Consider the following 26,161-nt stretch of genomic DNA (forward strand, 5'->3'; position numbering starts at 1 on the left):
GATGGGGCAGTGTAAATTCACACAACCTTTTGGAAAGCAGTTTGGCAGCATGTACCAAGAAAGACATAAAACATACAGAACTTTTGACCTAATAATTCCATTTCTGGGAATCTGTCCTAAGGAAATAATCCTAAATAGGGATAAAGGCTTATGCACAAAAACTTTCAATGTAATCTCATTTATACTAGGAGAAAATAGAAATAGCTTAATTGCCCCATAATAGGAGAGAAGGGAGTTAAATAAATTACTGTACAACTACTTGATGGATATTGTTTGGCCATTAATGGCTCCAAAAAATAACAAGGAAAACACTTATAATATTCGGTTAAAGAAAAAGTACATAGCAACAGTGTATAGGTAGTATTACAAAACTTTGAACAGAAGACCTATGCATACACAGAGAGAACAAAAATAGCAAAAAGAAAATAAAGTGGTAGCAGTGGTATAGTTCTGAGAAATAAAACCATATAAAAAGTCGTTTATTCTTATTTTTCTACCTTTTCCTCCTGAAAAAGTGTCTTTAGTAAGCATATATTGAAAATAAAATACAAATAGTTCCATAGGACAATTATAGAAAATACATGAGGTTAAAAAAGTAGCATATGTATTTTGATCAAAAAACGTATATACTATGAATAGGAAAAAATATTAGAAGGAAATCACATACATTTATACACACGCAAATATACACACGCAAATATACACACACATGGCCAAACAGAAAGCAAACAAACCAAACCTGGGCCTGATCTTCTAGAATCCTGTTATATTACAATCCTTGCCACATCGGTGGAGTGATTTTCTTACCTATCTTTGCCTAAGTGTTCTTCATTTTTGCTGCCTCCCATTCTTTCTCCAGATAGCAGTCTAATAAATCTATCTATTAATAGAAGTCATATATGGTCTCATCACTCACAAACTTTACTGGCTTCTTAATGCCCTGAAGTTAAAGCCTAAGACCCCCAAGAAAGCATTAGCCCCCACATCCACAGCGTCGACAAGGACTCCCCTCCCCTCCCTTCTTCCTCCTTACTCTTCTTCAGCCTCCCCAGCTTTCTCTCACTCTCTGCAAGGTGTCTTGTTCTCTCTCAATGCTAGGCTTTTACTGAAACCATTAGCTCTCCCTGGAAAAGCTACTTATTCCATCCTGGCACTTATTTTCTCAGACACCTTACAGTCATCCTCCAGTTTTCAAAAAATTGCTTAGAAGTTCTGCCCCTGGGGAGAGTGTTTCTGATCATGCAGACAAGATTATCCTGAAAACACAGATCTAAAGTGCCTCCAAAGACATGCATTTCCTAGTCCCAACAAGAACATAAACTCTAAACACTATTGAAAGAAAAAGGAAGGCCTCTAACTTAATGCTGCCCCTCCCTGCACCAACAGAAATCAACATTTTTTGAGTAGCATAAATGCGTCAGTCAACAAGATGCATTGCTTCAGCAAACTTTATAACAACCTTACTTTATTTGGACATTTTAAAATTTCAATTTATAGAAAAGAACACTAAGCTTTCAGAGGGGCAATCCTCAGTCTTTTGCCCAAGGCTATTTGCCGAAGGTCACATGGCTGGACAGTGATGACTTTGTCTGTCAAACCCAGCAGTCTTACTCCACAAAGAAATGTCAGTGGGAAGAGAGAAGACGGGAAGATTCCTGCTAGTTTAGATTCTAGGGTAACATTCCATTGCTTTGTCTTTTTTTCCCCAAACCTCAGTGCTCAGCTTTCCTCCCCAACACACTATGAGTCATTGTTGGATTTCCCAGCTCTCTCTCCAATATGATGGAGTCTGCTGAGGATAATTGTTTTGGCTGAAAGTGAATGTGTGTGCAAGAGTCACCACCTGCCGCTAAATCTTTGCCTTTGTTGAGTCTAATGTAATGTAGCTCTTGACCCTGAACTTGGCTCATGTCCTCAGGCACCCTCCCTCCAGAATGCCTCACAGGTTTTTAGCAATAAATAAAGCAGAGAACATGGGCCCAGCACTATCCGGATAAATGTTTAGAAACACCAAAATGTTCAAATCGACCCGAGATGCCTGAAAAAAAGAAAGTTGAGGAGGTTTTTCTACTAAATAATAAATGTAAGATACTGTTATGATCACCACCATTTTTATGCCTACATAATGTCACAAAGACACTCTCAAAGTTCTGCAGGTAGAGCGGTTTGCATCACAGAGTGGAGGCATTGCTTCTGGGCCTCTGGCCTTTGGATGGTTTTCAGGTGCAATCAAGAGGAACACAGAGAACTCAGGACAGGCAATGGCACTTAAAGAACATTAGCCAAAGCTTAGTGATAAGAGCATCGACAGCTGTGCCAGCACTATTCACCCACTTCTTATGTATGGAGTACCCATGAAGTGCTAGGCAACAGGGACTCATTTTCTATGAGTATTCCAATTGATCTTTACAACAATTCAAGGAGCCAAGTACTATCACTCTCCTCAGCTTAAACCAAGAGTTTGGTTTGAAGGTCAGACAAATCTGGGTTTGAATGCCAAGTCTATCACTCAGTAGCTGCGTGACCTTGGGCCCATTCTCTCATTTAGAAACTTCAGTTTACACATCTGTAATAAGGAGATAATAATCTGGTTTAAGCCATCATCCCACCTCAGCCTTCCGAGTAGATGGGCCTATATATGCACGGTACTGGCTGTCTTTTTTTTTTTTTTTTTTTTTTTTTCTAGAGATGGGGTCTTGCCATATTGCCCAGACTGGTCTCAAAGTCCTGGGCTCAAGTGATTTTCCCACCATATTCTCCTAAAATGCTGAGATTTCAGGCACGAGCCACCACATCTGGCCAACTTTCTGGAAGTTTTTTTTAAGGTTTTAAAATATGAGAGGTGATATTTTGGGCAAGGTAAAGTATTATGATTTGGTATAATGTGATATTGTTAATTCACATTTATCCATAATCATGAATATTTATGTAGATAAAAACACTGGAATGTCTTCTACATGTGAAGTTAGGAACCAAGTATCAGTGAAGGCAGTAGAGGAAAGACTCTTTTGGGCATTGTGCAGGGTTCTGAGTTCCAGTTCTGGTTTAGCATAAATAGGTTATTTGGGCAAGTCACTTCTTACTGAATTTGGGATTTTTTTATCTGTGAAACGGGAAACTCAAGCAAATAACCTCTGAGATCCCTTCTTCTCCAACAATGTGACATTCCCAGTGCACTGTAAAAACTGTGAGTTGAGATTCTGTCTTTCACTTTCAAAGCTGTATGTTCAGGGCCCAGCACAGTGCATGGCACACACAGGGGTCAATGACATTTGTTTGTTCCATGAATCGGTGAATTGCCTTTTTTAAATACGCAAACTCCTTTTCTCATGAGAACCCACCTCTTTCCCTACAATGAAAGCAGATTCAGTTTAGAAACCAAACTAAGTCATTTCAGCTGGTTGAAATCAGCTTGCAAAGCAAGGAAAGTGACAGCAGGCACCACCTCTACCTGGTCAACAGCCTGGTTCATGAAATGCCGCTCACAGCCCTTCTGGGGAACTTACTGACCCCAGGATAAGGACCAGAACCTCCCATGGCCAGCAGAGCTCCACCTGACCCAGGCACATCCTCCCTGTAGGCTCATGCCTGCCTTTGCTTTTTCCCACTGGCCTCCCCTCAGCATCATCTTCTTCCTCCTCAGGGCCTTTGCATGTGCATTCTCTCAGCCTGGACGTGTTTTCCTGCTCTTCTGCCAGGTTCATGCCTACATTTTTCCCCCATTTTAGGTCAGATGTCATTGCTTTAGGCAAGCTCTCTCTGGCCCGTAGATTCAACTGGGTTGTCCAGCTAAACACTCCTCTGTATTTTCCTTCATAGCATTCTCCAAAATTTATTGAATTTATCAAATGGCATTAACTGTCCTTAAAATGATATGAGTAAGAAACAACCTCGTTTTTCTTCTCTCATTTTTTCTAGCCAAATTCCATTAGATCTTTCCTCCCTGCCCTTCCATGACATCTCAAGCAAATTTCTTGGCTTTCTGGTAACTTCCAGTTACATGAACAATTTTATTAGTCAGTTGTGACTCATTTTCAGATATTAAAAAGACAAATCTAAATCAAATTTTCTATTTTATATCCAATACAAAACTTGTCCGTCTCCATGGCTGCAGTTCAGGATACGCTATGCTCCTTCACTCTTCCCCGATCTCCTGCCACCTCCTTTCACTTTCAGCTCCTCTTGAGTCAGGTCAAAGAGCAGAAGAATCAGAAAAAAAAAAGGTGGCTGAATTATTTTTTTTTTATAACTGTGTGCTTTCTTCTATTTTTTCTTTTTTTTTTTATTTTTGCTCTAAGTTCTGGGGTACATGTGCAGATCTTGCAGAATTGTTGCATAGGTACACACATGCCATGGTGGTTTGCTGCCTCCATACCCTCGTCACCTACATTAGGTATTTCTCCTAATGTTATCCCTCCCCAATCTCCCCACCCTATGCTATTCCTCCCTTAGTCCCCCACCCAACAGACCTCAGCATGTGATGTTCCCTTCCCTGTGCCCAAGTGTTCTCATTGTTCAACACCCTCTTATGAGTGAGAACATGCAGTGTTTGGTTTTATGTTCTTGTTTCAGTTTGCTGAGAATGATGGTTTCCAGATTCATCCATGTCCCTGCAAAGGACATGGACTCATCATTTTTTATGCTGCATAGTATTCCATGGTGTGTATGTGCCACATTTTCTTTATCCAGTCTATCATTGATGAGCATTTGGGTTGGTTCCAAGTCTTTGTTATTGTAAATAGTGCCGCAATGAACATACGTGTGCATGTGTCTTTATAACAGAATGATTTATAATTCTTTGGGTATATACCAGTAATGGGATTGCTAGGTCAAATGATATTTCTATTTCTAGATCCTTAAGGAATCACCACACTGTCTTTCACAATGGTTGAACTAATTTACACTCCCACCAACAGTGTAAAAGTTTTCCTATTTTTCCACATCCTCTCCAGCATCTGTTGTCTCCAGATGTTTTATTGATCACCATTCTAACTGGCATGAGATGGTATCTCAATGCGGTTTTGATTTGCCTTTCTCTAATGACCAGTGATGTTGAGCATTTTTTCATATGTTTGTTGGCCACATAAATGTCTGAATTATTTTTACTTAATAAATGCTACTTGTATGGTTCTCTCCTGACTCCAATGTCTGTGCATGCCAAGTAGCCAAATGCTGGCTCTTTCAGGGTGAAGGTATTCACAGGGCCACTGCCACGTCCCTGTGGGACCTCTAGTCTGCACAGTGCCCTGACATGGGTCATGTACTCCTTGGTTGACAGCCTTTAGTACTCCCATGCCAGCCTCAGCTTCTGTACTCAGTGATACACCCAATGACTTCTTAGTAGCCTCTCCCAGCTAGGAGGACTCCTTGGCTCAAGAAGTCCCATCAAGATGGCCCAATTCACCTACCTTCCACAGTACTATCTCTCTCGGGGAGTGCATATATTCTTGCCTCTCTAACAGCTGCCTCTGAACTGCTCTTTCTTCTCCAGAGAGCATTCTTCTTCAGAATTCTCCAGGTTCAGGGGACATCAAACTTCAGTCGTGAGTCAAGCTTCCCCACAACTTCTTTTTCACATTTCTCTGGTGCCTTAATGATTGCAAGGTGCTTAGCTTCACAGATCAGTTAAAATCCAACTAGGATAGCAAGATAAGTAATTCTCTTCTTGCAAACATCCCTAATCTTCTCAGTAATTCTCTTGGACCTTGGGGTCCTTGTCACTCTCCTGCAGAAGTGGGGCACTCTTCCCTTCCCTCCCTCATAGTAAGGAAAATGAGAAGCACTTTAATTACTCCCTTATTAGCTAACAGCTCTACTTTGATGCCTCTCTTCAATCGCTAATCCCTTCTGAATTTCTAGTTTTCTCTTATGTGGACTGAATATGGCTGATGGTCAGAGTCAGATCCCCCTGGCTTTTAACAAGTTCTAAGTTGATGTCTGAACATTGGTTGCCTATCATCCTCTGCTTTGTGTTCTCAGCTGAAATTCCAAGTGGATGGGAATTCCCAGTTCATATCCTGTTAACCATAGTTCTGTGATTATTTCATTAATATCTCTCTTCCCCACTAGATTTTGTCTCTACAAGGGCTCTTTGTTTGCTCTCTACTGAACACCAAGACCAAGCATTCAGCATCTGACATATAGTAGCAGCTAAATAAATATGTGATGAAGTAATAAATAAAAGAACAGGATGAGATGTAAATAAGACAGGTTTGTATCACAACTCCCTGGTTTGGAAGGACAAATAGATGAGGCATTATTTGAGCAAGAATAGATAAGGCAAGGATTCCAAGAGCGAGCCTGGCTGCCCATCAGAATCACCCATAGAGCTTTTAAAAAATATTAATGTCCAACTTAATCCACTAGTGTACTCATTCAGTAGATCTAGTTAAGAACCAGTGAGCTGAAGTGCATGAGAGATCCAAATTATGTGCTAGAAGGATTCAGGAGAGGACAGGGTTGCAACTGGTTGAGAATATCAGGGAGACATTCTGTAGAAAGTGACACATACAGAAGATAAATGTGAACAGATGGAGAAAGAGGCATGGGGGAGACATGGTTAGTAATGGCTTGAAGCCACTGTAAATTATATAAGCAAGGCACTGAGGTTAGAAAGAGAAGATTCAATTCCTAACAGAACCCAGAGCACCCATGGAGAGGAGGAGGAAGAGACAGAAGGTATGCAGTCCACCCAACAGCAAGTTGTTTGGATGCAAAAACATGGTCTTTTAAAGTTAGCAACAACCTAGGGAGGAAATATGGTAAGTAGTCAGGTGTGCCAATTGACGATCAGACTGTCTAAATTACTCATCTGTAGAAGGAGGATATCAGACACCATCACTTGGTTCGAGAATATTAAAAACTATGAGAGACCTTTGAAATAATCAAGGACAACCATTTTATTTTGAAAATAAGAAAACAAACCCAGAGACTTTATCTGATTAAAATTCTACTCTCATTTAGCAATAAGTTATAACTAGCTTCTATGCTCAAGACATTGTTTCGACCATACTGTGATGGCATCAAGATTTTGGACAGCCAACAAATTCAAAGGACCATTTCCTCCAGTCTGGAGGGTGGATCCCAAAGGCAAAATGAAGCTGATCAGAACAGGGAGCCCAGCAATCTTCTTGGTCAAGTGTATGGTCAACCTCCACTTCACTAACTGGAAACATTCCTCTCAATTAGAGTCCTCATTGCTTGAGAAGAATGAGAGCAAAAGAAAGATAAAAACAAGTTTTTTTCAGTCGTCTAATTTCCATAAATGACATCATAAATTATATATTGCTGTTGCCAAGGAAATATAAGAAATACATAGCAGAAGGAAACAAAGAAATTGATTGCACCAAAGATGACTAGTCATATGCTTTGGAGAATCATTCTGCCTTTTGAGATGTTATGATCAGTTCTTTAGAGGCACAAAGACATACTAGTTTTCTAAAAATACCCAGTCATTTATCCATTCAGCAAAGAACAAAGAAAACAAAATCGGTACAATTCTCACAGTACATAGAATGAGGGGCTGTTTTCCTGCCATATTCACCAAGAATAGGGACTATGTTCATTATTCCACCAGACACCATCCTAGCTCCAGAATCAAAAAGCTCTACCTCCAAAACTCTTAAATACAAAATGGCTTTTTTCTCTGAGTTAACAACTAATTTCCAGTCAGTGAGTAATTTTTTTCCTGAAACATTCACTCAGTGGAAAACAAATGAAGAGGGAAAAAATTAAGTAAACAAATCTGAAAAAGAGGCCACAACACACAGAGATGGAGAAGCTCTAAACTTACCAGTAAAGGAAAGCAGGCCCTTAAAGTTTATCCCAAATAAAACTGTAATTTTAACTGGTCCCTGAGTTGAGCCTCACTCGATGAATGACTTCCAGGGCCTTTGGCTCTTTGGGACTAAACGAGAAAATTATTTTTAGCACAACTATTTGGAAATCTTTGAGAACTTGGATCTGTTGTTCTGTCTGGTACCAAAGGAAGTTTTTCACTGAGCTCTCATGAAAGATCCTCAGTCTCTTGTGGATTTAGAATCCTGCAGCAGTCCACCATCTAAGAGCAAGGTATGGTGTTTACTCTTTTTTTTTTTTTTTTTTTTAGAATTTTAGCAAATTTAGATGCAGTGGCCTGTTCTTGTGATGGGAACTTTTTAGTTTACTAAACAGATAGTTCTGTAGGAAGAATCCGTAAAACTGAAGACCTAGATTCGAATCTCTGGACTGACACTAGCTTTCTAACCATAGACAAGTTGCAGGACTTCTCTGGACCTTGGTTCTCCGTCTAACCTACTCCAAGATGGTTTTGGGAAGGATGATATGGGCTTAGCATTTCTCTCAAGGCTATAAAATGTTTTGCTAATGTCAGGGTTGCTTTGTTTTTTTTTTTAATCATTGTGTCATGATAGCACTTTACATAAAGCAGCCAAAACATTATCAATAATGAACTGTTGATAATAATAAATATTGAGGAATACTTTTTTCTTCATTCAACTTTCGTTGAGCCTCTGCTGTAGATGCTTTAGACCAGTCTCTGCCCTAGAGTTCACATTTTAGTGGGGAAATAAGCAAGTCAATAGATAGCTATAACACAATGCAATTGTGTGGCCTTGCAGGGGACTTGAGTAGTGCCAGGAGAAGGAAGATAATTCATGGCAAATAAGAAAAGCAGTTCTGCAGAGGAAAATGGGAGCCCCAAAGGCAAGGAGCTAATGAACAAGAACATAAAAGGAAGTGAGGCATGAGCAACTCAGGTCTCCATCCTGTCCCAATCACAGTGCCACTCCCAGTGCAACGAGAGAAGCACAGAGCCTGCTGTTGTGAAATCTCCACCTCCGCAGGCCAAGGAAATGTCTCGTGTTGGCTTTCCCTGCTTACCTATTCTCTTCCTAATGATTTCCAGGCAAAGCACATTTTCAACTTGAATTAATTATCAAGTCCGGCCCTTTGTCATGAAGTAATATGTTATAGTTTCTTTTGCGTGATATAGGGGCAGACTCAAGTGTTTGAACACAAAAGAACTCAGTTCAAATTCTGGCTGCACCATTTCATGCCTGTGTGGACTAGAGCCGACAGAGTATCAATTTTCTTACTTGTAAAGTGAAGATGATAGCACTTACTTTATAAAAACTGGTGTGAGGATAAAGTAAAGGATGTCCTTAAAACACTTGGCACAGAAATAAGAATACTAGCCTCTCCCTGCATTCCAATTCATTTTTTTTAGTTTTTTGAATTATCATAAAATATACATACCATAAAATTTGTCACTTCAGTCATTCTTATGTGTACAATTCTGCAGCATTAAATGCACTCATATTGTTATGCAATAGCATCACCATCTCTCTAGAACTTCTTCATCTCCCCAAACTGAAGTTCTATACCCATGAAACCATAAATTCCCATTCCCCTCTTCCCTTCTTCCTCCAACAGCCAATATTCTACTTTCTGTCTAGATGAATGTGACTACTCTAGGAGCTTTATGTAAGCAGAATCACACAGTATTTGTCCTTTGGTGACTGGCCTAGTTCACATAAGAGAATGTCTTCATGGTTCCTCCATGTTGTAGCATGTGTCAGTACCTCCTTTCTTTTTAAGGCTGAAGAAGATTCCATTGTGCCTGTAGACCAGGTTTTGTTTATCCATTCACCTTTCCATGGACACGTGGGTTTCTCCCACCTTTTGCCTACTGTGAATAATGCTGCAGACATGGGTGTATATTTGTTTGAGTCCTTGCTGCTATGAACATGCATGTGCAAATATCTGTTTGAATTTCTGATTTTACTTCTTTTGGATATATACGCCAAAGTGGAATTGCTATATCATATAGCAATTCTGTTTAATTTTTTTTTTTTTGAGAAATCACTATATTGTTTTCCACAGGGGCTGTACCATTTTACATTCCCACCACCAACATATTTCATTCTTAAAAGAAAATATATACTTGGAGTTTACTTACTCTGGGGAAAAATAATAGGCTGTTTAAAAAGGAATTTCAATCTATGAACATGTTTTCCAGGAGTTCAATGTCTGTACTGAGTTAATCAGTATTTCTCCCAGTATTTTCTGTGGCTAGTTTAGCAAGAACAAAGGGTTTCATGACTAAATAAATTCACAAATACTATACACAACATTTCTGCCTCAAATATAAACACATTAACATGATGTCTCTTGAATCTAAAATAAAACAACTTAAAATTTTTAAATGTGTTAAAAAAAACAAAACAAACAAAAAAAAAAACGCTGCTACTTTGTAATCCCTACAGAAAAATAGGACTGAGGATTATTTATAATCAGCATCTAGGACAGATCTGTTCCAGATTAACAGTATTTCCAGCTGGACATGGCAGCTCACCCTTGAAACCCCAGCACTTTGGGAAGCCAAGGTGGGCAGATTGCTTGAGTTGAGGAGTTCAAGACCAGCCTGGATAACTGGGTGAAACCTTGTCTCCAAAAAATACAAAAGTTAGCCAGATGTGGTGATGCAAACCTGTAGTCCCAGCTACTCATGAATTCAATTCAATGCTTTAAAGCATATTGTATATGGAGTGACAGCTAAGGGGTACAGGTTTCTTTCTGGAGTTTCAAATTGGATTGTGGTGTACACTGAGTTGTACAGTTTGGTAAATTTTATGGTGTGCAAATTATATCTTTATAAAGCTGTTAAAAATTATTTTGATGTTTATGAAATTGTGACCCACATGATTTATTCCCAGTCAAGATAACCAAGTTCACTGCAAGGCAGTGGGGGAGTTGGTAAATAATGGATTATTCAACATAAGCAGTTGAAAATATAAAGTTGTATCCCTACCTCACACTCTATCAGAAAAAAATTCTGATGGAACAAATTTTTAAATGTGAATAAATAAAACAAAAGAATTGAAAGAAAAGCACAAGGATTTCTTTCAGGACCTTGAAGTGGTAAAGGCCTTCTAAACAAAATAAATCAAAACTCAAAAGTTTTTTTCATGGTAAAAGTATTTTAAAATAGATGAGGAAAGAGAAGAGACAAACTGGGGGAGATTATTTGCTGCTTATGTCATAAGCCATTTGGAGAGAGACAGAGAGAGATTCATTGCACCATTGCTTATAATAGCAAAAGAAAATAGTCCAAATACCCATCAGTAGGAAACTGGTTAAATATTACAAATACATCTATAAGTTGGATATTTTTTAGCCATTAAATAAAAAAGGACAAGACAGCGCTACATATACAGGTGTCAATACAGAAGCTATAAATTCTCACATGGAAACTAAGTGAAAAGGCAACACACAGAACATTGTGTATGAGATGCCAACAAGGGGAAGAAAGACACACAAGAAACTGGCAAAGGGGATCAGCTCTAGAGAGGGAAGCTGGGTATCCAGAAGACTCAAAGGAAGAAGAAATTGACTTTTCATTGCATACACTTTCTTTCTTCTTAATTTTATGAAATGTACTATATACCCAATACAAAAAAATTAACTTTAAAATATTTTTAAACACCCTAGACTATGCCAAATTAAAACATGTTTTTGCTGTGGTGATACAATAAAAATCTCAAGTTTTTTATTTGTATTTCTCAAACACTGCAAAAGGGCACATAGTCTTCAGGTAGATTTCTTCAAATCCCATTTGCCTCTTTATTATGTAATATTCTCATATTTCATAATTTCTAATAGTTTTTTCCCCCTACAAGGCTGAAACTTCCCCACAAAATTATCCTCTTCCTCCAGCTGTGTTTTTTGGATTAATTCCTGCTGTAGGTGGTTGGACACATCAATGACTTCAACAAAGATCCCCATTCTCATATAGCTTACATTCTATCAGGGAAAATGTAGATATAAAATAAAGATGAGAATTATCTACTCAGTTAGAGTTGAAAAGCACAATGGAGAACAGAAAAATGTAGAGCAGAAAAAAGGAAAGTCGGGGCAGAAGAAGGCAGGTTGCAGTGTTAAGTATGGTTATAAGGGTTGAACTCAATGACAAGATGATATTTGAGCAACAATATGAACAGGGAGATGGAGAATTAATCTGTATGGACATCTTGGTGAAAAGGGTTTTAGACAATGTGAAGAGACATGTGAGACCCTAAAGTAGGGCATAACTAGTGTATTTCAGGAGCACCAAGGAATCCAGTGTGACTGGAGCTAAGAAAGTGAGGAGAATAGAAGATGAAATCAGGGAAATAAGGAGGCCCTTGTAGGCCATCGCACCACATAACATGAAGCTTTGGGCCCTGAAGTGCAATGGAGAACCAAATAGGGTGATGCCACTGTGATTTTTTCCATTATAATCCACACTCCGTAGTCTTCCTGCATCAGAGTCCCAATATTTGACTGACGTCGGTCACCCCTGTGCTGCTAGCATGCGTCAGGCACCACAACACATTGTTCCTCATTTCTTTTTGTTTTCTGAGACGGGGTCTGGGTCTGTCACCCAGGCTGGAGTGCAGCGGCACAATCTCGGCTCACTGCAACTTTTGCCTCCAGAGTTCAAGTGATTCTCCTGCCTCAGCCTCTCAAGTAGATAGAATAACAGGCGCATGCCACAATACCCGGTTATTTTTTGTATTTTTAGTAAAGATGGGTTTTGTCACATTGGCCAGGCTGATCTTGACTTCAAGTAATCCTCCCATCTCAGCCACCCAAAGTGCTGGGATTACAGGCATGAGCCACCGCGCCCAGCCTGTTCCTCAATTCTGATAAGGGTTTTTATTGAATAATCGATTTGATTGCCTTTTAAAAAGTTTTAATTGGGAATTCTTGAAGCATTTAGACTCCTGTACAAACAGTAGTATTTTAGTGCATTTGTCATGAAAGAGATCCATTTATTCGATGAATAAATTTGTTTCTGTTGTTTTAATTAATTTCTTTGAGTGCCTTTTTTTTTTTTTTTTTTTTTTTTTTTTTTTTTGAGACGGAGTTTCACTCTTGTTGCCCAGGCTGGAGTGCAATGGCGCGATCTCGGCTCACCGCAACCTCCGCCTCCTGGGTTCAGGCAATTCTCCTGCCTCAGCCTCCTGAGTAGCTGGGATTACAGGCACGTGCCACCATGCCCAGCTAATTTTTTGTATTTTTAGTAGAGACGGGGTTTCACCATGTTGACCAGGATGGTCTCGATCTCTCGACCTCGTGATCCACCCGCCTCGGCCTCCCAAAGTGCTGGGATTACAGGCTTGAGCCACCGCGCCCAGCCTGAGTGCCTTTTTGTCTAGCTATTGGCAATACTGAATATCCTTTCTTCCAATCACAACTTTAAAATTTCTGCTTCCTTTGTCCACCACCAACTAGACCCTGCCACATTCATCTTCACAAATTGTTCCTGTGACTATTGGCACAGTTGTGCTTTCACACCCGCATCACCATGACTGAGAAGCCACTGCCCAAATCAGCTTCTCTGCAGACAATTTCAGGTCCCTCCTGAAAGCAACTCTGGCCTCAGCCTATAGCCTTGCATCCCATGTCTAGTCAAAAGCCTCCTTACAACTATCTTCTACGAACCTTTATTTTTCTGGTAGAGATGGGGTCTTGCTATGTTGCCCAGGCTTGTCTCAAATTCCTAGTCTCAGGCAATCCTTCCACCTTAGCCTCCCAGAATGCTGGGATTACAGACATGAGCAACCATATCCAGCCTTCTTTTTTCTGGGGAGGGGAATGCATTTATTTTTCTGGGGAGGGGATGACTTTATTACTGTCCTGCTCCATCTCCACAGCAAAATGGGCCCTGCCTGCTCCAGGCTTGCATCATGTATCACCACAGCAAAAACATAACCTACTTGAACATGTTCCTACCCAGAATATGTATTAAAATTATTTAAAGAAAACAGAATAAATTAATAACTTAAGTGATTAGGCACCAACAGCAATTTGAAAAATCAAATGTCCAGTTTAAATGGTAACAAGACAAGAATTTAAGACTGGGATTACTCTAGCCCATCTTCTCTTCCTGTCAAATAGCGACAGTTCTGTGGGAAATGATTCTAAATGATTCTAAACTTCAAGACACAAGTAGCAGACGAATACACAAGAACACATACCACCAGAAATCACAGGACAGCCTGAATTTCCAGGTGGCCTCCTCGGCAGGTAGCCCACCATGATCCCAGGCCCCAAAGAGCTTGGCAAGTCCCAGCAAGGTGGCCCCCTGAGGAAGGCTTTTAGAGCTCTGGAGGTCACCTTTGCTTCCCCCACGTTTTAAAGATAAAGGCCCAGACAGGGCCACTTTCACAATCTTTCTCAAAACCTCCTCTAATCAGCTTTCACAATCGAGAGAGAACGAGAGAACTGCTAATTTAATCAATGCATCTTGTTCTGACTGTGGCAGGGGGTGTGGACAGAATGTTCTTTCCATATTTTTATTTTCTTCTGAAGCTCCTTTGGAAAGGCTGGTTTTGAATGCACTGGGCTTGTCAGAAAGTGCCTTAATCCTAGTTGAGCAATAGAATCAATAATTTTGGATTTGTGCTGTATGACAAGTCTACCAGACAGGGCATGGCAAAAATGTTCTCCTTGATTTTTTTTTTTTTTTTTTTTTTTGGAGCTAGTAACACTGAGATTTAGTCAAAGCTACAGAGCCTGAATTTAGATAAGTTGCTTTGGTTTTTCACTAATAAGATTTCTAGGAATCAGCTTACTTCAAAATCGCATGTGCACACTGTGTTTTTCTTAGTTTGTCATTCCTATGCTCTGGCAAATTTCCGGGTCTAATTCCAAGACGTTGCAATTTCCCCATGGGTACCACAAAAGTGGTGATGTGTGCCTGGTCAATTTTCTTATGTGGTTGTCAAAAAAAATAAATTTCATCTGATTGCTTTACCCACATGTTATGATTATTCCCTTTGGGAGAATATATACCAGGTCAAACACTAAATAATTTCTTTTTAAAGCACAGGTCCAATCGTCCAAACACAACTCATTTACATGACCCCAGAACCACCTGTATATGTTCTTCCCTTTGAGAAACTGCTAATCCTAAGGACCATTTTGCCTAAAAACTCAGGAATCCCTAATCTATACCACTCTCCATCTCACCTTTGGCCTATACGCCAGGATACCATGCTAATAAATGATGCATCATTCTCAGCTTCTAGGCTTTGTGGATGAGTGGGACTGGGGCCCAAGTCCTACTAGATCAGAACTGAAGAGACCTGCTGCCTGCTCCACTTGGGGCACGGATGCCATGCATAGCTTAATTTCACACAGCTCTTTAATTGAGCCCCAGTGCTAACAGCTTAATGGGACACCACGGCATTATATCCTGCAGATTTTAAATTAAAGTTTGAGACCCCCCCTCAGGACATGCACAGTACTCCAATTAACACTAATTGGCATTACACATGATTATCAAGTGAAAAACATAGTTTTCCTGAAAATGCCTCCTCCTTTCTCCAGCTTTAAATAGACCATAAATTCTAAGAAAACAATCATGGGTGCATGCAAAGATTAGCTAGAATGATGTCTAGCATGATGTTGATTTTGGAGAACGTTGGAAACAACCTAAATATCTAAAATGGGGGTTCTGTACATAAAAGATAGTAGAAACAAAAGCAATTATTTTTTAATGTTATACATAATGTTCACATAATGTTCACATGAGAAGGCATTCATGATATATTATTAAGTGAAAAAAGTTAAAGAAGTGTAGGAATTGCATGGTATCACTTTCTCCATAGCATAGAAAAAAGACTCTGGAAGGATATATATATATATATATATATATATATATATATATATATATATACACACACTAAAATGTAAATCTCAAGGCGGTAAAAATAATATTGTTTGTCTTTTTCATTTCCATGTCTAATTTTTATTCTTTGAAAAATGCACTATTTTTGCAAAAGAAAATGCCATTTTTAAATCCCTCATTAAATACAATGCAGTGGTTTATTTTGAAATGTTTTCAACCAATTCTTCATCCGCACCAACTCCTGTGTAGGGCACTGTGGATTCTATATCAATAATGTGTTGATAATTTTCACCGGAATTATGAAGGTGAACAGAGTTTTACATGTGTAGAAAGATGAACACTGGAGTCAATTTTTGCAAATGCACATTCTCATGTTCAGACTGATTCAATCATGCCAAACCACTCCTCTCCTAACACAGAAAGTTCATTTATGTCCATGTGTTTCTCTTCCAGAGCCAAAGATGTTTGTCTTGCTCTATGTTACAAGTTTTGCCATTTGCGCCAGCGGACAACCTCGGGGCAATCAGTTGAAAGGAGAGAACTACTCCCCCAGGTATATCTGCAGCATTCCTGGCTTGCCTGGACCTCCAGGGCTCCCTGGAGCAAACGGTTCCCCTGGGCCCCATGGTCGCATCGGCCTTCCAGGAAGAGATGGTCGAGACGGCAGGAAAGGAGAGAAAGGTGAAAAGGGAACTGCAGGTAATGAATGAGAAGTTGCATAAAACACTCTCCTTCACCCCCGTCTTAAAACTGTTCCCTTTCTTTGCTACTTTTTCTAATGAGAATTGCCCTTAAACCCCTTCTCTCCTTTACTTTCATTAATTACAACAATTTACTGAGCCCTTACTAGGCTTCAGATGCTGCCCTAAACTCTGTACCTGCATCTGTATTTCATTATAATGACAACTCTTTCAACTGAATGTTATCCTATATTATAGATGAGGAAATTGAACCACAGCATGACTAAATGAATTACTGAGAATGGATAGGGGTGGATGTGCACTGCTAGTGGCTACCAGAGCTGGACTCAAACATCTGATGCCCAGAAGTACTGGGCTATTGAAGCCAGCAGGCAATGGCTGGATGTGCAAGTGCATGGATAGACAGACAAACAGATGGACAGAAAGGGAAACAGATAGACTGAGCAGAGGCAAAAACCAGGAGCCAGATGCACAGATGCCATCCTGCTCAGCAGGAATATCCTGAAAAAAGATACGTAAAGAGTTTCTAAATTTTATTTTTCACAAATGAAATGAAAATAGCACTGTAAAGACTACCTTTCCTAGCTCATCACTTTCCCACCTGACACGTAGCAGCCAAAAAGTAGATTTTTACAGCTCTTTACAGCAACACAATTGCCCACTAGTTCTTCAGTAATTTTCACTTTGTTTTCCCCCAAAATAAATTGGCCCGGGAAGCTTGCCAGATTCTGCAGTCCTTCAGAGTAAACCGAATTGAAATTCTAGACAGGCTGTGTTAACTCTAAAAGAGGAAGGGATTTGGAATCAATCTTTTCAGACATGTTTTTGAGCATAAAAGTTGGGACAAAAGATAGGAAGGAAAAAGCTGTATATCTCAAATCATCGCACCTGATTTACTGGAATTCTGTAAAACAAAATCATAATATATATTCAGATTATTGGATAATAATTCATTTCTGAATTTGCCATGCAGATAATATCTGGCAAATCAATTACCAAATCTATGAACATTGCACAATAATAGATAAAGAACCTTTAAGTAATAAAGCTTCAACATCAGATAAGAAGCTTTAATTTGGAGCTAAATGTAAGTTTTCAAAGACGTCTATAAGGTAATGCCTGTGAATACAAGTTATACTGAGTCATAATTACAAATATTCTTGAAATCCTATAATAACACCAGGGTTATAGTTATAAATTGCTTTTAGTTTATTGAGTCTGGAAGCAATAATGTAGTGGCTATACAAACAAACACTGGGGTCAGAAAGACTTCGGCTCAAATCTTCTCTCTTTCAATCACTAATCTAGTATCCTTGGCCAAATATCCTCTGTGAGGCTCAGTTTCCTCACTTGTAAGTTGGTGGTCATAAGGGTGATTGTTAAGTTTGGGGGAAAGAGTACATGCAAAACACTCCACAGGATAACTGCCATATGGCAAAAACTCAGTAAATGTTATAACTTACTAAATTTTGACCTGCAAATATGAGTCACAGCTAAATTTGTGACTAGCCAAAGCCATATACTAAACTAGACATTGGTAATTCATTTCATGAGGTAGTTCTAATGTTGAAGACATATATGTGGATATGCATTCAGATTAAATTAAATGTTCAGAACTGCTACAATTTTAACCATATATGAGGCCAGCTTTGCCACCATATTCATAGATCCATTCATTCATCCATGCACCCATGCATTATACATTCAATAATATTTCTGTGCACCTATTACTATCCAGTATTATTCTACCAGTGTTTCTCAACCTCTGCACTAGTGATTATTGTGGAGTGACTATTCTGTGCATTGTAACATGTTTAATAGCATTCCACTGGATGCCAGTGGCACCCCTTTCCAAAGTGAAAATCAAAATTTTTCTGTACATTGCCAGCTACCCCCTGGGTAGAAAGATGGACAGTGTAAAATTGCATCTGGTGGAGAACACCATTCTAGACACTGGTAACACAAGCATAAGACATTGTTGTTGCCTTGATAAGCAGACATTCATGTTGGGGAGACCACCAATACATAAATACATAATTAAAATACATCATCATAATAACCATTTACTAAGAACTTACTATTTGTCAGAACCTTTACATTTCATATTTAATATCTACTGTATTATTAGAAATAATTATTATCAGCAATAATAATGCTACAAATAAAAAAAATTGAGATTCAAAAACAAAATGACTTTCCTAACCTGGGAGTATTTAAATACAATATACACACATAAGGATACATAGCAGCTCAGAAAGAAAAGGTAGGAATGACTACATGATCAATGAAGAGAGGCATACCTCACTTATAAACTACAGGAACAGCCTGAGAGATCTGGGGATGTGTTTTTAATATGGCTGTAACTGGGCACAACCTGGCTGGGAGTGCCTGCTCTCTGTTTCCCCTTTAATGACATTACAAGTGTCTTCTCATTCACATACTCTTAGTGAATACCCTCACCACATCCACCCCAACCAAGTCAGTCAAGCATATTTTTGGTCCAATTTCCCTATTCTAAATGAGAAATGTAGAGTTTGTTATACTAAGTTATAAATTTTCTATTAAAGTATCTGTCTCCCTCATTGGTCTGTTGAAATTATTACTGTATCATACTGTTAACATTTAATTTAATCTGGGTGCGTATCCATATAAAAATCTTCAGATAACACTAGAATGACCTCATGAAAAAGATCATTCATTCCAGCTTATTATATGGATTTACGTATTTGTGAACTTAACTAGACCCATATTTGCAGATCCAGGGTCGTAAGCAATAATGGCTAATTTTAGGATTGAGCAAGTGTCTTTCATGACCATGTTTCACTTAGCCCCTAGCCCGTGACTGGTATGTAGTAGATGGTCGATTAATGTTAGATGGTTTACATGGATTCACGCATGTATGCATAGATCCAGGGATGGATGGATGGAAGGATAGAATGAATGAATGGATGAATGGATGGAAGAAATGGTACAGAAGAAATCTAGGTAGACCCATTTTGTGGAGAACTATGAAGAAATCCTTTCTGATCTAGTTTCAATACTGAAACATAGACTAACCCTTACTACCATCATCCTCCACTCTACCCAAGCATATGTCTGACTAAATAAGGAGAAGAACAATAATTCATCCCTTCTTTTCACTCTCAATGTGTGGAACCTAAGCACATGAGCAAATTCTTCATAGAAACGGAAAGAATAACTACACATTATTACAGCTATTATGTGATTATCGGTCACCCAATTCAGCATCTTGAACAAACATTACTATAGAAAATCCAAACCTGGCCAGGTGCAGTGGCTCACGCCTGTAATACCAGCATTTTGGGAGGCCGAGGCAGGTGGATCACGAGGTTAGGAGTTTGAGACCAGCATGGCCAACATGGAGAAACCCCGTCTCTACTAAAAATACAAAAATTAACCAGGCATGGTGGCAGGTGCCTGTAATTCCATCTACTCGGGAGGCTGAGGCAGGAGAATCCCTTGAACCTGGGAGGCGGAGGTTGCAGTGAGCCGAGATTGTGCCATTGCACTCAGTCTGGGTGACAAAAACAAGACTCCATCTCAAAAAAAAAAAAAAGAAAAGAAAAAGAAAAAAAGAAAGAAAGAAAGAAAGAAAAAGAAAATCCAAACTTTCAGGCTCTGAAGGCCTTTTTGTGAACAGCATTATAAAAGTGCATCCCAGAATGTATGATTTGGTCTCAAGGAATTTGCAAGAGGGTGAGACCTCAAACAGTCTAGTCATTTCATTTCAAGGACTGGGAAACTAAAGCCAGAGAGATCAACCCTTTTCTTCAAATTCACCTGACTGATCCACGACTGAACTGGGGTTTTATCCCAGGCCCGCTGAGTCACTGTGGCTGTTTTGCCCAGTAAGTTTGGATTGGACTTAAATCCAATCTCCCCTTACTACAAATGGAGCATTTAAAACCCAGAAAAGAAATTACTTGCCCAAAATTTAAATTAAGGTTTAGCTTAATAAAAGTTCTTAAGAACAAATACATAGGTAAAGTAAAACTACACAATTCATCAGCAATATATGTGCTCTGACTACAAAAGTGCACTACAGATTACTAATAATTTGGATACTTTTTGAGGAAATATCATCATACAAGCACTATTTTTGAAATAGATTTGGCCATAAAATTGAATGATATCTTTTGATGATATTAAATCATTGCTGTTTCATACACACACACACACACACACTCATTGCTTTTCATATATATAAAATGTCAGTGTCATATATAAGTCAGTCATACATATAATCTATTTTATATATCAAACATCAATGTCATAGACGAAATCAGTATCTCATATAGATTTTATATACATGAAAGATTGCATATGTAATGTTTATATAAATAATCTATTTTATTTTTAAACCATTTATATAAATGAAATCTATTTTGCTTATTTTCTTCAACCAGAAGCACAATTATTCTATATTTAGCCTATAGTTCTGTGTGTCTAAATCTTTATATCTGCTATAAAGATTTAGACACACAGAAAATATTCCTGTATGGTCATTTTGAATTTGTGAAAATTCTTTTATAGCAATTACCTCTTTTCTGTATATAAAAAGACTCAGAAAAATTAAAGGACTTATCTAAAATGATACAACCATTTAGTGACAGAACCAAACACTATTCAAGATTCTTAACTCCAGCCCCAAAGGTAAAAGGCATTTTGATGAATGGGAAACATCATTAGACTAAGAAGGCTTGGATTCTAGTCCTAGCATTGCTACAAGTTGTTGTGGTTTTTTTGTTTTTTTTTTTTCTACCTGTCTGGGACTCAGTTCTCCCCTCACAAAGGAAGCTATTGTATGGTGGTGGCAGTTATTGTTTTTTGGTTATTGTAGCATGTTGAGCCCTCACTATGTGCCAGATGCACTTCAGAATTTATACTCCTGCTGGCCGGGTGTGGTGGCTCAGGTCTGTGATCTCAGTACTTTGGGAGGCCAAGGTGGGTAGATTACCTGAGGTCAGGAGCTTGAGACCAGCCTGGCCAACATGGCAAAACCCCATCTCTATTAAAAATACAAAAATTAGCCAGATGTGGTGGTGCATGCCTGTAATCCCAGCTACACGGGAGGCTGAGGCAGGAGAATCGCTTGCACCCAGGAAGCAGAGGTTGCAGTGCGCCAAGATCACGCCATGACACTCCAGCCTGGGCAGCAGAGTGAGACTCCATCTCAAAAAGAAGAAAAAATAAAAACATAGTAATTTATGCTCCTGTCAAATTCTCTGGTTCCAGAGTCAGGCAGGCATGAGGTCAGACCACAGTTCCATCATTCACTAGTTCTCTTCTCTGGAGTAAAATAACTCCTCCATGGCTCAGCTTCCTCATCTGCAATGGAAGTAATAATAATTCTTAGTTCATAAAGTCATTGTGAAACTTAAATAATACATGCAAATAAAGCATTTAACAGTGTCCCTGGAACATAGTAAATGGTTCATAAATATAAACAAATCTAATTTCAATTAATTCTCTTATTATTATCACTAATAGAAATAAAATGAGGCATGAGACTAAATAGCCTCTAGGGATTTGCCTGGTTCTATCTGGCCCTTTGGGGTCACTCTGAGAAATAATGTCATCATGGTCATTGAACTCTTCCTGTAGTGACCAGTACCCACACATGAATAACATAGTGGCAAGTGACCCATCATCAAAGTGAGAGTTAATTATGCTAAATTAGGATTTAAATTATTTCTTACATATTCAGGAAAATTGACTTAACTTCTGAGGCAGATTTTCTATTTGTATTGTTAGTGCACTAGTGATGTTTTAAAAGTTTATTATTTAGTAGCACACTGCTAAAGATTGCCTGAAAAGGGGCCGGGCGTGGTGGCTCACGCCTGTAATCCCAGTATTTTGGGAGACTGAGGCAGGTGGATCACGAGGTCAAGAGATCGAGACCATCCTGGTCAACACGGTGAAACCCCGTCTCTACTAAAAATACAAAAAATTAGCTGGGCATGGTGGTGCGTGCCTGTAGTCCCAGCTACTCAGGAGGCTGAGGCAGGAGAATTGCCTGAACCCAGGAGGCGGAGGTTGCGGTGAGCCGAGATCACGCCATTGCACTCCAGCTTGGGTAACAAGAGTGAAACTCTGTCTCAAAAAAAAAAAAAAAAAAAAAAAAGATTGCCTAAAAAAACAAGGTTGGGACCTGCTAGAACCATGTAGGTATATTGTTTGTGATTATATATTTTGAGGAACTATTAATTAAACTGTATACTTTTTCTGAAGGTTTGAGAGGTAAGACTGGACCACTGGGTCTCGCCGGTGAGAAAGGAGACCAAGGAGAGACTGGGAAGAAAGGACCCATGGGACCAGAGGGAGATAAAGGAGAAGTAGGTCCAGCTGGTCCTCCTGGACCAAAGGGAGACAGAGGAGAGAAAGGGGACCCAGGGCTGCCTGGAGTTTGCAGGTGTGGAAGCATCGTGCTCAAATCCGCCTTTTCTGTTGGCATCACAACCAGCTACCCAGAAGAAAGACTACCTATTATATTTAACAAGGTCCTCTTCAATGAGGGAGAGCACTACAACCCTGCCACAGGGAAGTTCATCTGTGCTTTCCCAGGGATCTATTACTTTTCTTATGATATCACATTGGCTAATAAGCATCTGGCAATTGGGCTAGTACACAATGGGCAGTACCGGATAAAGACCTTCGATGCCAACACAGGAAACCATGATGTGGCTTCGGGGTCCACAGTCATCTATCTGCAGCCAGAAGATGAAGTCTGGCTGGAGATCTTCTTCACAGACCAAAATGGCCTCTTCTCAGACCCAGGTTGGGCAGACAGCTTATTCTCTGGGTTTCTCTTATACGTTGACACAGATTACCTAGATTCCATATCAGAAGATGACGAATTGTGATCAGGACCAAGATCCCTGTGGTGGATACTCTAATTGAATCTGGGGTTCCAGAAGGTGGAACAAGCAGGAATGGGATCCAAAGAGACTTTCACTTTGATTCTAAAGCATTTGAAGACAATTCTAGCAGAATTTATTAAAACAAGATGAAACACAAAAAAGTTGAAACCACACAACAAAATGAATTCTATAAAAGAATAGCCCCAGATATAAATTCTCTTGAAAGCAATGTTCACAAATATTTAAACAAATTCAAGACAATGTTAACAAATTTTTTATTAAATGCCCTGAGTGATAAAACCAGTTGGCAATAATATTGCCTCATTAAATCTTCAAAAATTATATTTTAGTCTGTTATTTAAGAGAAACATAACATCTCAAAATCTTTGACAATTCTCGAAAGGCTATATAGGAAGCCAAAAAACAAAAGGTAAGAGATGCTAACTATTTTTCAAGCAAGCTAAAGAGAAATAATAAATGTCTTATGTTTTATTATTTATTCATGGTTGTATATATTCACTCAACAACCCTTTAAGGAGCCCATAAAGACCAGACACTGTAGTGCTGAATCAGCTTTAATAATGAGTTAAGACAAAGCCCCTACTTTCACACAGGCTAGTTTGTGATGAACAAACTACCACAATTCAGTGTGATGAGCACCGTAGCAAACAAATGGATTTGATGCTAAAAGCACACAGGGTCTGCTATTCCTGAGGCTGGGGCCAGAGAAGCTTTTACACATGGAAAAACACTAATCATGCCAAGGTGTATGTGTTTAAGTGGGTGTGATGGATGCAAGGAGAATGAGGAATTCGGCACTGCGTTCTCTTTGCACCCTCAATGCATTGTTAGTATTCTCAACAGTGAAGGGGTGAAAAATCTAGACACAGAGAAGGCCTGGAAGGGGTGATGAAGATTGAAATGAAGAGAAACAGCCAGCAGGTGATTCTCCTAAATCCTTTAGTGTGCTGGTTTCCCAAGACAAACATTTGTCCTAATAGCTTTCTCATAAATATGGGAATTACTTTACATTGTGGTAAGACATTGCTTCTCACCGAACTGCTAGTCATTCAGTTCAAATAAAGCAAGGCGTATGTTCACTGACTTATGAGTAAGCTGATGAGAGCAATGGACAGGAAAAAGAAGGACAGAGACCAAATGTCTGAGTAAGTAGACATCCCTTCCAAGTCTCACACCTCCCTTAGTCCCACTCTTGCTTGTGTCAGCATCTTGTTCTTCACTGAACTGTATTCTTCAATTAATCTCCTCCATGATTCTGTCTGATCTACCATTCTCTTGGTTTATGGTAATAGTAGTCCCTTAATCTCTTCCTTTTGGTAACTTCTAATCCTCCTTCTATGTATTCCTTTCTCTGCTCATGACTTACAAATAGTTCTTATATCTCTTATGTTTGAATCACCATGCTAGATTCTGTGAAGACAGAAGAGTATCAAGATTAACACATTAATAGTATATCTTCAACTAGTAAATTTCTAAGGATACAAGAAAGAAAATAGCATCCCCCACACACACAAATACCTATAATTTTGAAAGAGAACATGACAAAATATGCTAAGTTCTAAGATGGTAATAAGAGCATAATGCTGTGAAATAAGAGGAAATGTTTACATCCAAATTAGAATGCCAGAGAGAAGAGATAGGGAAATCCTCTCTGCTCATTGGGCCTTAAGTGATGGTTGGGACTTGGAGTGGCACAAGTTGGAGGAAAGGGAATTTGAGACACAGGTAATGACAGGGACAAAGTCAGAACAGAGATCCAAAAGGAGAATCAATTGACCATATTTGTAAGAGCTTTGAAAGCCAGCCTGAGAATTAGGGAATTTATTCATAAGAAAATGTGGAGACCCTGTGTATTCCAGAACTGGATACTGCCATTACCACAGATGAAAGTTGCAATGATCTAGCAGTTGTGTGTAAGGGCAATGCTTACTTCTCCTGTCCTTCAACCCTATCTTGCTTCATTGTCTTTATCTGCCTGCCATACTTTGTCCACTTGTGGCTCTCCTTCTGAGTCAAGACATGGATACAGGAGACCAAGAACAATGAATATTAGACAAGAAAGAGAGAGCAAAGGTGGTTTGAGATAGTCACCTGCTTACAGATAACAGCCAAAAATAGAATTCCAAGCTACAAAGTATAAAAGAACAGCCAAAAGAAGTAACTAATCTGGGGAAAATGAACATATGGGCCCTTTGAAGACTATAGGATATGCTGGGTAAATTGGAAATGGAGTTATTACAGACAGTCATGAACTACAGATTACTGTGATTAAAATTTTCTTCTGATCATAATCCACAAATGCATTCATTTTTTTGGACATTGTTTACTTATCTTTTGAATGTTTATTTTATTACAAAGCCTATTTTAAGTAGCTTTTAAAACTGAATTTCCTTTAATTGGTTCAAAGCCCAGAGATGAATTTCATTTTGAAATATCTGGTAGGATGGTAATTGGGATCAGAGAACTGATGTGGTAAAGGAAGAGCTGTTTTGGTACTAAAAAATAAAATAAAATAAAATCTTAAGCAAATGTTAGTGTCTTTTACTCTTAAAAAATAGCAGATACAATTTATCCACATTCACAAATACTTGTATAAAGAAAGTAGAACAATTTTGGTTTAAAAAATTCCAAATCTCATTCCAATCATTCTTTGTAAAGGCTGACTTGTAATGAATATGTATTAAGCAATATTTATTGACTATATATCATCTTGGTCTGGAAAGGTTTAAAGCCACTTAGAAAGATAAGTAAGATGTAAAAAGAAAGCAGCAGTAAAAAGCAGATGACAAAAAATGGGAAAAACAAAGAAAAAAGAAATAATGAGGCTAACATAATACTGTGTGTACATGAACACACATGTGACTGTGTTACATGTTTTCAGG

General features: G+C 38.9%; 1 protein-coding gene across 3 annotated transcripts in view; it reads left to right on the plus strand.

Annotated features, from left to right (window-relative positions):
• The window catches only part of C1QTNF7 (C1q and TNF related 7), a 102,837-nt gene extending 78,700 nt beyond the window's left edge, over window positions 1-24,137 (plus strand). For 2 of the 3 annotated variants that reach the window (XM_074395910.1, XM_003927447.4), the window contains 2 exons: window positions 16,130-16,375; window positions 22,630-24,137. In XM_074395910.1, coding sequence (XP_074252011.1) covers window positions 16,138-16,375; window positions 22,630-23,261 — 870 coding nt within the window. In that variant the 5' untranslated portion in view covers window positions 16,130-16,137 and the 3' untranslated portion in view covers window positions 23,262-24,137. Of the gene's footprint in view, window positions 1-7,244; window positions 8,071-16,129; window positions 16,376-22,629 lie in introns of those variants that run through there. The other variant, XM_003927448.4, reaches the window with a different exon arrangement.
• Window positions 24,138-26,161: the final 2,024 nt, after the last annotated feature.

This window comes from Saimiri boliviensis, chromosome 3 (genome assembly GCF_048565385.1).
Source record: "Saimiri boliviensis isolate mSaiBol1 chromosome 3, mSaiBol1.pri, whole genome shotgun sequence".
Lineage (NCBI taxonomy): Eukaryota > Metazoa > Chordata > Mammalia > Primates > Cebidae > Saimiri > Saimiri boliviensis.